General features: G+C 34.6%; 1 protein-coding gene across 5 annotated transcripts in view; it reads left to right on the top strand.

The window, feature by feature from the left end:
• Nucleotides 1-632: 632 nt before the first annotated feature.
• The window catches only part of tox2 (TOX high mobility group box family member 2), a 148,030-nt gene continuing 134,678 nt past the window's right edge, over nt 633-13,984 (top strand). For 4 of the 5 annotated variants that reach the window (XM_088608239.1, XM_088608242.1, XM_088608240.1 and 1 more), the window contains exon 1: nt 633-1,278. In XM_088608239.1, the coding sequence (XP_088464365.1) occupies nt 1,174-1,278 (105 nt within the window). In that variant the 5' untranslated portion in view covers nt 633-1,173. The remainder of the gene's footprint in view (nt 1,279-13,984) is intronic. The other variant, XM_088608238.1, reaches the window with a different exon arrangement.

The raw sequence follows: 13,984 nt of genomic DNA on the forward strand, positions 1-13,984 counted from the left end.
TGATTGCCATTAAAACCAGGAATTACTTAAGCTTTTATTCTGATGCAAAGGGGGTTCAGAAGATTCAACAAAATCTTGCTGGAAACTGAACAAGATCAAAACCCAGTCCTGATGTATCCTTAGCAAAGCCTGAAAAGTGGCTATTGAAATGAAGGACAAAACAGTAAACAAAAGTGCAACACTGAGAGCCCATCTCAGGGAAGCCAATGTTATCTAAGTACCAAATATTTTGACCACTTCTTTATGAAGTGACAGAAAAAAGGCATAATAGTAACATCATATATAGTATATGGGCGTGCTTATATTTAGAGAGAGTGACTAATCATTCTTTCTATGTGCATGTTTGCCTGCACACACATTACTGTATATTCGTCCTGAGAATGTCTTGTTAAACCTGCAAAATGAAGTAAAGAAGCCCACCCTTCAACTTAATGGCAACAATGAAAACGACTATTACCCTGAATACACACTGCAGCCCGCGTTTTCTCCTGGGCGGCTGTACAAACTGCACTACAGTAGTGTTCGGCTAATGTGAATCGCACAATAACAGAAACTGGAGCAGTTGCCAAGGCAGCGAGCTCCCCTCCCCCTTCGGCTCTGTGTTCCCTCTATTATCAGCAGAGGTCGCATGGCATTTAGCATGGAGAGGAACAGTCGAAAAGAGACTCTCTCCTGAGCTGAACGCATGGATAAGCACTGCTGCATGACAAAGCTAAGAGGGAGTGCGAACGTAGCGGGAAAATAGAAACGCAGAGCCGACAGACTGGGGGAAAAGACGAAAGAAAATCAAATCTTATTAAAGGAAAGTAAAAAGTTAATGTGCACTTGGGACTACAGCAACTAACACATTTGATTAATATTGTCTTGTTACTTTTTTTTATAAAGGACTGGAATATTTTACTTTTTTCCTACAACACATTTCTTGGCATCTTTTAATACAATACAGGATCCAGTTTATAAATTAAAAAAGTCGATTGAGCATCAGTCGTGCAAGCTTGTTGGTGCTGAAGTTAGAACGCGAACGGATGTGAGGAAAGGGTGCACTGAAAGACTCAACCCCTTTTCTCTTTCTCTCCGTCTGTTTCTTTTTTGTTCGGTTAAACAATAGAGAGTGAGAGAGAGAGTCACAGACATTGAACCTGCTTTCATGCCGTCAGTCTTGCGGACTCTGAGATGGACGTGAGATTTTATCCAGCACCCCCTTCTAGCGTGGGTTCATGTTCATTACCAACTGATCCAAGTTGCCTGAGCTCTTTGGACTATTATCACTGCAACAAGGTAATTAGGAACTAATGCGTTTATATATTAATTGTACAGTATCGGTGTATTTAACCTGTTTCCACCATCTTTCAATAACGTGTCACATTTTGCAACTCGTGTCAGTGCTGGTGCGCTGCTACTTTGACTTGTTTTTAATTGTAGGTGTTTTCCTTCTTTCTGCAGCCTGGTACCGCACGGTAGTCCAACATGCTGACCGGGTTCTCGGTTCCAGTCGGAACCGTTTAGATACTGTTCATCTTTGCAGCCGAATGCGACACTTCGTTTGCTTCTTTCCAAATGAGACAGGGCTAGAATTCCCAAACTTTTCTGTTTCCCTCTCCTCGAAGGAATTCTAGCAACCGAGAAGGGCACAACCAATTGGTTTGCAGCAACCCCTGCTACGCTGTTACCTCCTCCAAAAAGAGGAGCACTTTTAGTAGGTGGAACATAAAAAAAAACGAAATCGTAGAAGTGTAACCGAACCTAGTGGTTATACAGTGTATGAGTTTATGAAAACAGAACCTCTACGATTTAAGAATAGTTATATATATTCCTTAAAAGTCAATTAAAAGGATGTAGATTTTGATAGAGCAAATGAAAATTAGTTTCTAACTCCGCATAGGAACCATTGCACTAGATGCATGTAGCAGTAACTCCATATAACTTAATGGACGCTGTTTGCGCTTTTGTTTTGATCTTTCTGTAAAAGCACCAGACATAAATAGTAACTTAACAATAAACATAAAACCACGCAGCAATTACAGAGTAGCTGAGTACTACAATTTCAGAAACCCGCTAAGTCAGTGAAACATCCATTTCGATTGACTTTCCTGACAAATGGTTTTGTTCCATGCTGAAAGCAGGTTCCATGAAGTACTACTTAATCTTTTTATATTTTTGTAAGCTCTTTCAGGCATAGATTACTGCTAAAAATCCGGTTTAAAATCTGCTTACTTATTGGTTTGCTGGGTTCTATGGTATTTTGATTTAAATACACATTTCAGGGACTTGAAATGTTTAAAGTCATTTAAATTTTATTTCGACTTGATATCAATTCTCTCGATTACTCTGCAGCTATTAGCAAATGTGGAGACTATGAATGATATGGGCTCTCAAAAGTGATTTTGTTATCTGTAAATATAAATATCATTTATAAGTTGCCATAAGTCAAGTACAGGGTATAAACAATAGAAAGAAGTACCCAGCTATTTGCATTTAGGAAAATAATTCAGGCAGTAGCATCTTCTAGCTCACTTCTAAGGCTTTTTTCATTGTATAATTATCGATCGGGAAAGACACAAATCAATAAATAAAAGGTTAAGATTCAGTAGTGTATCTTTTTCCACTGCTATATTTTCCAAATATTATATACAGTACCATTCATTGCACTGTGTACACAAGACATTGTATTTATAGGTTCTTATGTCCTGTGAAAAGGGTAAAAATACAGATATGCAGGTTTGCATAATGTACGCTTTGCAAGCACACGAATGCACAAAACAGTACATTTTACCGAATGTATGCGTTTTCAGTCGATATTAACGGGAGTTGTGTTGTATGTGGTTTGATTTTTGTCTCTGTCACTGTATTGTAACAGCACCTGTTGTCAGACGTTAGTCGTGTAGCAGTTTTAAATTTTATACTCCAAAGATTTTGAAGCAATTCCAGGACACAGTCTGAAAACTCCTGGAAGCTGAGGTAACTTTGTATCAGTGTCGTCGTTTATTTTTATCTTTTGTGTTTTTTCGTAAAAGGGTGTCTTTGCCTCAGCGCCTCATAGAAGCTCACTAGTCATAACATAGCAATTGTGTTATAACCTAGTTTTGTTTTCCTGTTTAAACTTTAATGTGCAATGAGGAAAATTGTATTCGAACCGTCGAGAGTGCGTTCAGTATTGCTGACTCTACGAGCACACAGACACATCATCACTTGATCGTTGTAGGTTAAAACAAGTATAAAACAAGTACAGTATAGGGCATCACTTACAGTAACTACACAGCAGGACATTTTCATGTGTGTTTTACAACCTAATATCTATCGGACATATTTTCCAAACTGCAAATATTTATAATAGCTTTACCTTTGGAATGTATTGGAACACAAAATGACTGGTACTCGTTTTTATGCAGGAATGAACATTGCTACTGAGAATGGCTACCAGCGTTTTGGCACTTGTATCACACTGAGTGTGAACACTGTTCTCTTCAATGGGACGATGATGTTTCATGAAGGGTTGGTAGTGTGTCTGTTACATATAAGTACATGGTCATTTGCAAATGCATATAAAATGTTCACTTGTTTCATCTGATTAAGGATAAAATGTTGTCACCTTGCCTTCTGCACGAGCAATCAGAGTATACAAGAAAGTTCAGAAAAACAGGTATTATAGAAGGCACAGTGGAAGTGCAGCATTGCTTATCTGTAGACAGCACTTAACATTGGGAGTAAATATGAATTTGTGTCCAGTGAGAACTAACTTGTCTGCATCAAGAGTAAAAAACGGGGTTTCTGTTGGAAGACAGTGGTCAGATTTTATTTGCTGTAAAATGAAGATGCTTAACTGAACAAATGCAGCAGTAGCAAAACCTTTTAACACTGTGTAATTTAATTTAATTTATTTGCCATGTAGGCAGTGTGTTTATATAGTCATTGTGTTACTTGTTTTTGTTTTGTTTTCTCCCAGCAATTAATTTATAATTTTGGAGCTCATTGTGCCATTACTGCATTGTTGCGATGCTTCATGTTGTGTTCACGTTGCAGCAGATTAATTATAGTTGAGGGCTATTGTGAGTTAATTAAAGGTCTGCGAAAAGGCAAGGTCAGTTACTGGGTTAACAATGAGTTGATATTTAGCAAATATTTTACATTTACGATTTCTGTACTGGATTCTTCAGTTACAAAATTGTTTGCTGTTTGAAGGAGGGGTATCATATATATTGATGGATTGATTGTGAACTCGGAGATTTGCATAAGTTAACATTCTGTGTAGACTTAATTATGTGTGTAATTGTCAAGGTTTTGTCTATTAATCTTTCTGTGATTCAAAATTATAACCTTGCTCTGCAGAAATTCAACAATCAAGTCACATTTTTTATTTAACATTCACTGATGTTGCACACTTAATCTTCAGTTATCCAGTAATCAATCTTACTATTGGCTTTCAATTAAAAAGTGCTTATATACAGTACCTTATCAAAAGTTTTTTTCTTGTACAAAGCACTTATGAGTTCTGTTTTGCTGTCAAGCACAGCAGAAGAACAAAATTAAAAAATGTCACTGTAATGCAGTGTTAGGTTGTTGTCTTAAGTTTATGGGTTTGAAAGAGTAATAAGGTATGGTGCAGTGTACATACAGAAATGCTAATTCTGAAACTTAAACTGCAGCTCAACAAATGCTTCAGACCACCAAATTTGTGTTGGAAGAAGGATGGTTTTACATGGCAGTCTACATAATCGGTTGAATGTCACTGTCAATTGTAAGCCAGTTATACCAATAATTATTTACTGTTGACTAAGAGCCTGTGACTAAATTCATTTGTGGTCTATTTTAAATGATAGGTTATATAAAAAAAGCCTACTCATATTTATCTTTCAAATCTTGAAATAATATATTCAGTATATTGTATTCTAGAAAAACTATTTTTCAGTGGCATGATAGTATTGTCAGATTCGCTATGTGACAAATGGATTATTTTAAATTGAAATTCTTTGGCTTTATAATGAATTCAAACCTGTAATTACTCTGGTTTTTGAAACAGTGCGGGCACAAGATTTCTACTGAATATAAATTGTTTAAATGTTAAGGGAATAAACAATTTCTTTACTGATGTTTGTTCAAGATTCTGATTTTATCCAAATAATTTGCAAAATTGTCTAAATTTAATTTATTAATTTGGATGTGTATGTTCTTGTTTGTGAAGTATGCTGACAGAGACTGAGCCAGAGGACATAAACTACCTCACTTTGCTTTTACTTTTCAGTAATTTCTGAAGAGAAATGTTTTCTTAACTGGCTTAGAGTGATACTACAGGTGGGACTCTATCTGTCAGCACTACAAAGAAAAAGCACAGCTATGAAACATAATTTTAAAGAACCCAAAATAAATTGGATGTCAAGCGGTTGCTTCACGAATCCAGCATGGAAATGTGGTCCTCAGTTGGATTCTGCGCACGCACCTCATGCATATTTAATATGACAGGACAATATATTGGTGTTGCGTTGAATCAGTTATGCAGGAATCTGAAGGCTTGTTGAAATTATTTCAGAAGTAGAGTGGTTGCAGTCTACACATTTCAGTATTTTTCCATTTGGGGGTTGGAATATCTGTTCACTGTGGGGAATAAAATCAAGTTATTTTGAATTGTTAGGTAAAGACTTTTTTCATCACATTGCTGGTGTCATGTGCATTATAGAAAGATTGCTTTCCTTAGCATTTCCTTTACTTTTGTGTGCAGTTTGTTTTAATCTGTTTAGCTATGCATCTGTATGTAAATTTAAATGTGTGCAAATGACACAAGTAGGGCGCTGCGGAAATTATAAGATCATAACCTTAGTGACATTATCATTTAAATTCTAAGACTAAAGACATAGAAGGGTTAATTTTGCCCAGCTGTTATGAATGGACAGTCAAAGTCCATCTTGCATTTGCTTCCCTTAAGTCTGTACCATGGAAATTAAATTAATTTTATTCAGAACTCCCTGTTGTGTTATAATGTGTATGCACCATTGTTCTGAGTGTTTCTTGTTTGGAGATTGCAACAGTTGTCAGAGCATATTTCTGCTGATGATATTAATAACAAATGATTGCAGAAAGCTTACATTGATTTGTAAAAGTTATGAGTTTTCTAAAGTTCTTTTCATATGTCATGTTTGATATTATATAGGACTAATTAAAGAAGCCAGACAATTTACTTTGCCCATGTTCCATGAATATGATTAACAAAAGATCTGATTCCATAGGGGAAAATTTAGCTAAAATTATTTTATGTGATGAAAAGAAAACACTACACCGAGTTTTAAAAATGTGATTGTCTTATGTTTATGTAGTGGTAGTCTCACAAAGCACACTTCAGATTGTCTAAGATTTGAAAATCTCTTTCATTTGATCATAAAATGCACTGATCCTATCCTTTAGACATATGGCTACCTAGTTACAGCATCATTGAAATGTTCCCTTCTGGGAACAAATCTCTTTGTTTTTCATTAGAACAATAGTTATTTGTTAAAACATAAGGCTGGTTTCACTGGTGTGGCATAGCTTCACTGAAAAAGAGAAGAAAAAAACATCCTCATTGTTGATATTCATAGATAGGTAAACTGAAGCAATCTGTGTATTTTATTGCTCTTTAAGAAATCACATGTAGTGTTGCATTGCAGCTATCACTATATAACTTTAAACTTGGACTGTTTTAAAAATCTACTTTTCCATTCAGGGCAAAGGGTATGGACTCAATTTAAATTCAGTCATATTCTTACTCCTCAAGAAATTAACATTTAACTTTTTGTAACGGTAATTTAATTTAGTCAACTCTTCAACTGATGCCTACTGTTTATTGTAAATTAATCAGGCTAAAATATCTTGTGTGGGTACTGGTGTAATGCATTTGTACTTCCCTTTTTCATTGCTCCCCTAGATAGACATTTACAGTAAATTAGAATGAGCTCAGAAGTATAAATGACTGGGCTTGTTCTGTTTTTCAGATGTAACATTTTGCTGGAAAGAAAAGAGTGCCACATGTATGAAGCAAAATCACTGAGAACTTTTAATGAGATCTTCAGTGTCAGGCCACATGAATCTTTCTTGTTTATTAAAATATTAAGAGTTTAGCAGAATAATTCATCAAATGAGTTAAAAAGTGCTTTTGCTTGTGGCATGAATGAAGTCATTAAATATTACTAAACGCCTCCACTGAGGCACATACAAGTAAAAGTAGAGCTGGATCATTAGGGTTTGTGTTAAAAAGGTTGGTTAAGGCCTTTTATATCTGTTTGTTATCTTTAAAAGACCTTAAGACCATCATATTAGGAATGCAACTGAAAGTTTAATGGAATTTAATAAATCTGCTGGGGAACGACAGGGAAGTTTGTAAGAAGTCTAGGGTGACTTGTAGTCCATGTGTATTCACGGGGAATCTCTGGAATGTGGCTTCATTGAATGAAAAACAAAATATGCTGATGCCTTTATACAATATTAACTGTGCTAATTGTTCTCCGAGCGGTTCTCAGCTTCCCAGCAAGTTTAATTAGGCATCAATGACAGATGAAACTGAAAGCGATCTAACTGCATATATATCGCTGCTAAAGCAGTTACGCTCCTCTGTGCAGTTTTGCATGGCTTCTGAAGTTTTGTGCATGAAAGCTTAGTCGCAGTGAAGTCTGAGTCATTTTTACTTGGCAGAGATTTAGTGTAATCTCTTTCAAGCTTCAATATATCTTGCATTGATGAGCGAGATATTGTGCCTTCAGTATATGCACTGTGTGTGCTTGTGCTGAAGGCCATTTCTCCATAAGTGCATGTTTTGGTGAAAGAATATTTGCTGAATGCATTATGACTTGTGCATATCCCTGGGCAGAATTGCATTGCTTAAATGAAGTCAGAATGAGGAGATGCTCCTATTTTTTATTTCTTTCATCAGCCTTGGAAAATCTTTAACATACTGTAAGTGTCTTCTGTCATCTATCTTAAGTGGGAATTAAAAAAAAGTTTTTAATTTTTATTGTTATTTTAACATTAGAGATGTTACACACAATGTGTGGGACACATTCTGCATTAATTAAAAACTGGAAGGTACAATATTTAAAGTTGGTCATTAATTTAGCTTTTTTACATTTTACAGTGGCATAGATTTTAGGGCGATTATGTGGTAATTATGTTACATTCACATAATTGTTGTGTTATAGGAAGTGAATGAAAATCCCTTTATTTTTGTTTTGCTCATTTCTTGGAATACCAGTTAAGAGGTTGTGTTTTTTCACAAGAAAAGGAAAAAAACATTTTCAGTGCAAATAATTAAGAAATAAATTGCAGGCACGTATTTAATTATTGTCAGGATAGCCATCTGTGCAATCCTGTCTATATAAATCAATATATTTTTCAGATACTTTAATTCAGATGAATAGTTGACTTTGCTATCACTGGTCTATAAATGCATTTTATATAAATGCATTTATTTTGGATTGTGCATTTCAAAGCTGAAAATTGATTGCTACCTAACATACACACATCTAAGGGTGTTAGGGTAAAAAAAATGAGCAATGATTTTTTGAGGTAACTCAAATTTATAACTTCAGAAACAGGGGCAGGATGGGTGACTTATGTCTGTGGCCCTCAAGAGAGAGTAAACCAATTTTTAGCACTGTATTTGACAGCAGAAAGTGTTACATGTGTTAGACATATCTAAGCAGATGAAACCTACAGGCATGTTTTAAACTGCTATGTCTGGGTCTCTCTCAGGGGTTAATTGGATTACATCAGTTAAGAGCTATGTATTATATATGCACAGCTCCCATCGTCAGAGAAAGGAACAAAGACACAATACAGCACTCCTTTTTTAGATATTGAATGATGGAATGTTTCCCATTGTGAATTGAGCGAGCCTGCTGAATTTCATTATAAATGTGCCTGTTTTAGAGTGCTTGAAACAACTAGTATTGTTAATGGTTATCTGTAAAGTATTTGCCATGCCAGGAAAGGAACCTGTCTAATAAGTGCAAAGTTAAAATGCAATATAACTTTTAATTGTATAACTTTTAACTTTGCATACAATTTTAATTGCATATAAAATGCAATGAGAATACTTCATACATGTTCATATGTTATTATTACCTAATGTTCATTCACATATATTCTTCCTATCTGGGACTGCTTAGAAGAAAATGTTGTGTATACCATAGTTTGGGCAACATGGCAGTCAATATTATTTATACATTTAAATTTAAAAAGCTAAGAATTTGTTTTGTTTATAATATCTAACAGCGGAATGCAATATAATAAGTTAAATGTTAACCCAAATCCTAAAATACATCTATTTTGTTCATGTGAATTAACAAGTTTGAGAAAGATAGATATTAGAGAACCTGCTGTTTCTGAGGGCATAAAGTACCCCTCTCTTTTTCAGATGTCTGCAGTGTCAGTGCTGTCTTTAACTAGGGTGAAGAATTACTGGGGTCCTCTAAAAAACAAGCCTGAAAAAGCTTTTCATCCAAGAAAAATGGCAAGAAAAAATTGTGTAAAAATTTAGACTGATAAGATTTAGAGGGCAGGCTGTCCTTTTAATTCATGTGCCTACAGTTTCCTGACACTGCAAAATAAGGGTCAGAGTCGGTTGTGGGATATTTGCCTTTGTTTCTGAAGTGAAAATAATACACATTGTAAATATTTCATTTTAGTACAGATTATGTTAAATGTATTTCCCCCAGCTTGTCAGTTTTTAATTTTAAGATGTTCTGGCACATTTGGCGCATTTAATTATCCATTGTCTTCTGTTTCAGAACATGGTCAGTTGCAGTCTCTTACTTCTTTGGAGTCTTTTCTTGTAGCGTTTACAGATCATTTTATTTTGAAAGCAGAGCTTAAAAAAGACGTCGTTACAAAATAATTGAAAAATCCTATTTTGACGTATAAAATTAGAATTTCTGGTAGTCAGTCATGTATTATTTTTATTAGAACTTTTCCTCCCAGTGATATGAAAGTAATGTTGAATGAAGTTTTCAGCATAAAACAGAATGAAAATTTAAAATTCATATCAATGACTAGGCCTAGCAGTGGGCTGGGGAGGGAGGCAAGTTGCTGTATGAATTACAGGTGTTTCTCCTGGGGAGAAAGCTAGGAGCCCAGTTTCAGGCCCCTTGTACGATTTATTTTATAGTTTTATGAAGAATTTAGACATACTCATTTTGTCTATTACTTTAATTATTTAATGAGCTGAAAATTACCTGTAACATTACAGGACACCCCTGAAAATCGATCTATTTTTTCTTTTAGTAAAACCAGATCTGTCACCGAGGCAGGTTTGCCTTTGGCAGAGTTTCCATCACTAAACCAGCAGAAACGTATTCTCTCTGTACATCTGTGCTGGTAGAATAATATTTTACACATCTGGGAGAACTGCATCACCGAAGTGCTCAAAATTAAAAGTCTGTCCTGTGACAGTTAACTATGAAATCTCCACAGGCTTCACCTCACAGACAGATCTGACAAACAGTACATAATGTTTTTGTAACATACAGGTGAACTGTATATATCTGTTAAACTTTGCATGAATTCTTTAGTTTACTATTTACTTATTTTTATTTTCTTTCAACCTGTCATGTTAAACAACCCCTTCTAATGAATAATTTGGTTTGAAAGTTTTCTTTATAATGGACATTAGTTACAGAAAGTGTCTCTTCATTCCTTCTCTGTAAATATCTGATGATATTGGCTTGGCATTGGGCTTTCCAACATTTGTTTGGCCCATATTATAATAATATGTGTATTATATTGCACCTTGAAGCAGTGAAACAATCCTTGTTTGCTTTTTTTTTCGTAATGTAGAAAAATATGTAAGGAACAGCATCATGTTTTTACTAAAGAAGGGGGTAAGAGTTGTTTGGGGTTGTTAATGTGATATGATGGAGTATCACAAGAGTAATGATGGAATGTGCTTTGCATTACCCATCCTGATGCACAGTATATAGTAAGATCTTACGTGATTATGCAGTTGAAAGGTAATAGGAAATGTACTTGATAAGGAGAATGAAAATATTAACATAGAACCACAATTTATTTATATTTAATACAGAAATGTGTAATGTAGCATCTTTGACTTTTGTCCTGTTGATAATAAAATAATTTAAAGCAATATTTTAAGAGGGGTTTAGCTAGCTTTCAGGAGCTTCATACAAAAGTCTGTGGTATATATTAATAACTAAGTATAAATGGGACTGAAAAATACATTGTTTGCTAACTTAATTTTAATGTAAATTGTAGTTTAATACAGTAAAACATTTAGCTCAGTACACATTCTTTTTCAATAGTTATGCCTTTATTAGGTATTAGAATCACTTGCATAGGGTGGGAAAACATATTACATCTATGCTTTCGGTTCGCATGTAAATCAGAACTGTAGATCCTTAATCACATTAAATGATGGTGAAGAGGAGAAACTTGAAAGAGCGCTTTTTTCAGGTACAGTTTATAAGACAATGTCAGAACCACAGGACGGCTTCTTTGTGGGCTGTAAGTACAGTAGGAGGCAGATGGAGAGTGAGCAGGAGGTGCAACACTAGTAGGTCATGTGGTGATTCAAAAGCTCCAGCCTTCAGAGGTGTCGGGCGACCAGTGGGGCAGTCAAACCTGAAGATAAATTCTGAGATCAGATTCTGCTTATTATAGTAATGGGAAGGAGATGAGACAACACAAACTTAAACATAATGTTAGTAGATATCTGAAGCTCCAGATGAATTTTCAAGTATTCCTCATTTATAGGTAATTAATGTTACCAGGTTGTGACAGATTCCCTAGTTATCTGGGTATGTCGGATGGATAAAGATCAATTTTCAATTTCTGGTGTGCTTTCAGATATGTTTTTATATATTTATCCAGCCATGGAAATATTTTAATTAAGAACTGTGAACTTTTTGTTTCTGTTATTTGTCCGTCTTCAAATAAGAATTACTGCAGTAATGAGAACATGGCTAACAATTTTTTTGAAAATGTGTCTTTGAGATATATTCTTATATACAGTAAATATATTTATGCAAAAAAACAACTGAAGATGTTAAATGTGTTTGTAGAGAGAAAACCTTACCTCTGTTCCATTTTGTTTTTAATAACTGGATTTCCCAATATTTCTAGGAAAAATGGAGGTGGTAAAATGTCTCTGTCCTTCAGAAACGTGATGCTCTGGCCTGGGCCTTTTGAAAATAGATGTTCCAACACAGCCGTGGTATGTGCACAAAAATGTTAATTAAGTGGAAATAATCAGGCCTAGGCTTACATAGTGTGCTAGTGTTGGCTGCACTCATTTGTATAGTTTGCTGACGTGGGAAAGTAAGAGGCTGTATGGTATTGTTTCCAGTGGAAATGCTATGGACATGGAAAATTAAAAGCTTTAGCACTTGTCTACTTCCATCCAAAGATCAATATACCAAGTTATTAAATTAAGCGATATTCATTACGTGTATGTTAAGGGTTTACTTATGGTTGTTTCCAGATTTCTTCCCTTTGAAAAACTCATTTATCTCAGAAAGTGTAGGTTTACATCACGATTTTTCAAAATTTCTCAATAAGAAATGCGTTAAATGTAAGAAAAGGAACACCAAATATATTCTGTATCAATGAGTTGACAAAAATACTTATATTTCTTAATACATAATACTGAAAAATATTCAGAAACATGTTAAAAATGTAAATTTAATGTTGTGACATTGTTTAGTTGTTGTTGTAGTTTCGCACAGCCTCAGAAAGTTGAAAAACCTGTTGAAAATCACTTGATTTGTGCTAGGTTTCATATTAGGTTGAGCACAGAAACTAAACAATCAGATCCATGACAACATAGTTAGAGTTACTACACCACTAGGAACAGTAGGAAAACTAGGAAAAGACCCAAGTGAATAATTAGAAAAGTGGTTTGGGATTATATCTGTTGCTCTGTCACCCAGTGACAACTGGCAATCTTCCAAAAAAGCTCTGGCCTGACCATGATACAGTGTATCCAAAACTACCATTTAACATGGCTACATGGACACACAGTTTTCACTGTATTCAGCATAACTGCCCTACATGTATATATTGCACACACCATGGACACATAACAGCTCTACTCATATTGAGTTTTATTCAATTTAAAAAAATGTAACCTCAATTTTGTGATTTTTGTGTTTTTGTGAATTTTGTGATTTTTGTGATTCTTGTGATTTTTCTGTAATACTAGCAGTATGATAAGGACAGAAAGACTAAACTCATTTTAAGAAGATTGTCATCCTTTCTGTGAAGAATAAAAATGGATCTGTTCTGCTTTAAGGTTGTTTTACATTGTTTGGTCTTGGTGTCCTAGTTAGGGAAAGCTATTTTAGATAAAACCTGGTGCCTTCTGCTATGAAGTTCAAGTTTGGTCACAAATGAAATTCATAATACATTTCCAATACAACAAAACTGCAATACAAATTCAGTGACCAAATGGTTAAAAGAGCATAAAAGTTAGTGTTATATATTGGTTATCACTGTCTCTACAACATTTGTGGTATGAGCTAAGCGAAGCAGATCACTAGTGCAGACTGCATAACCTGGGGGTGAAAGAGTTCTTGCATGGATGTGCGGTAACTTTATATCTTTCTTGCACGTAACACTATACCGATTGCTGAAGTATGGATACATTTAAAGAACATTATTTTAAAATGAGGTATTTTATTAGTATTTTTCACATTCTGTTTATACATGCAGTATTGAAAGTCATACAAGTCTTTAGGTTTTGATTTATTTGTATGGTAAGATACAGTATTTACACCTGGAGTTTTATGCTTAATTTTGGAACATCAAGACTTTCAATGCATGTGCTATTATATTCTGTTTATAGTAAAACCAATTAATTTTCATTTTAATATATTTGTTTATGGATTTATATTTCCAAAACTTTTCCACATACAAAATTGTCCTATAATGATTGTTGTGTGTTTTTGCTGTTCTTGTCTAAGGATAATCTACCAGAGTAAGGAAACTAAAATACAGACTTGCCTTTGCTACC

This window comes from Lepisosteus platostomus, chromosome 15, assembly GCF_059453375.1.
Source record: "Lepisosteus platostomus isolate fLepPlt1 chromosome 15, fLepPlt1.hap1, whole genome shotgun sequence".
NCBI lineage: Eukaryota > Metazoa > Chordata > Actinopteri > Semionotiformes > Lepisosteidae > Lepisosteus > Lepisosteus platostomus.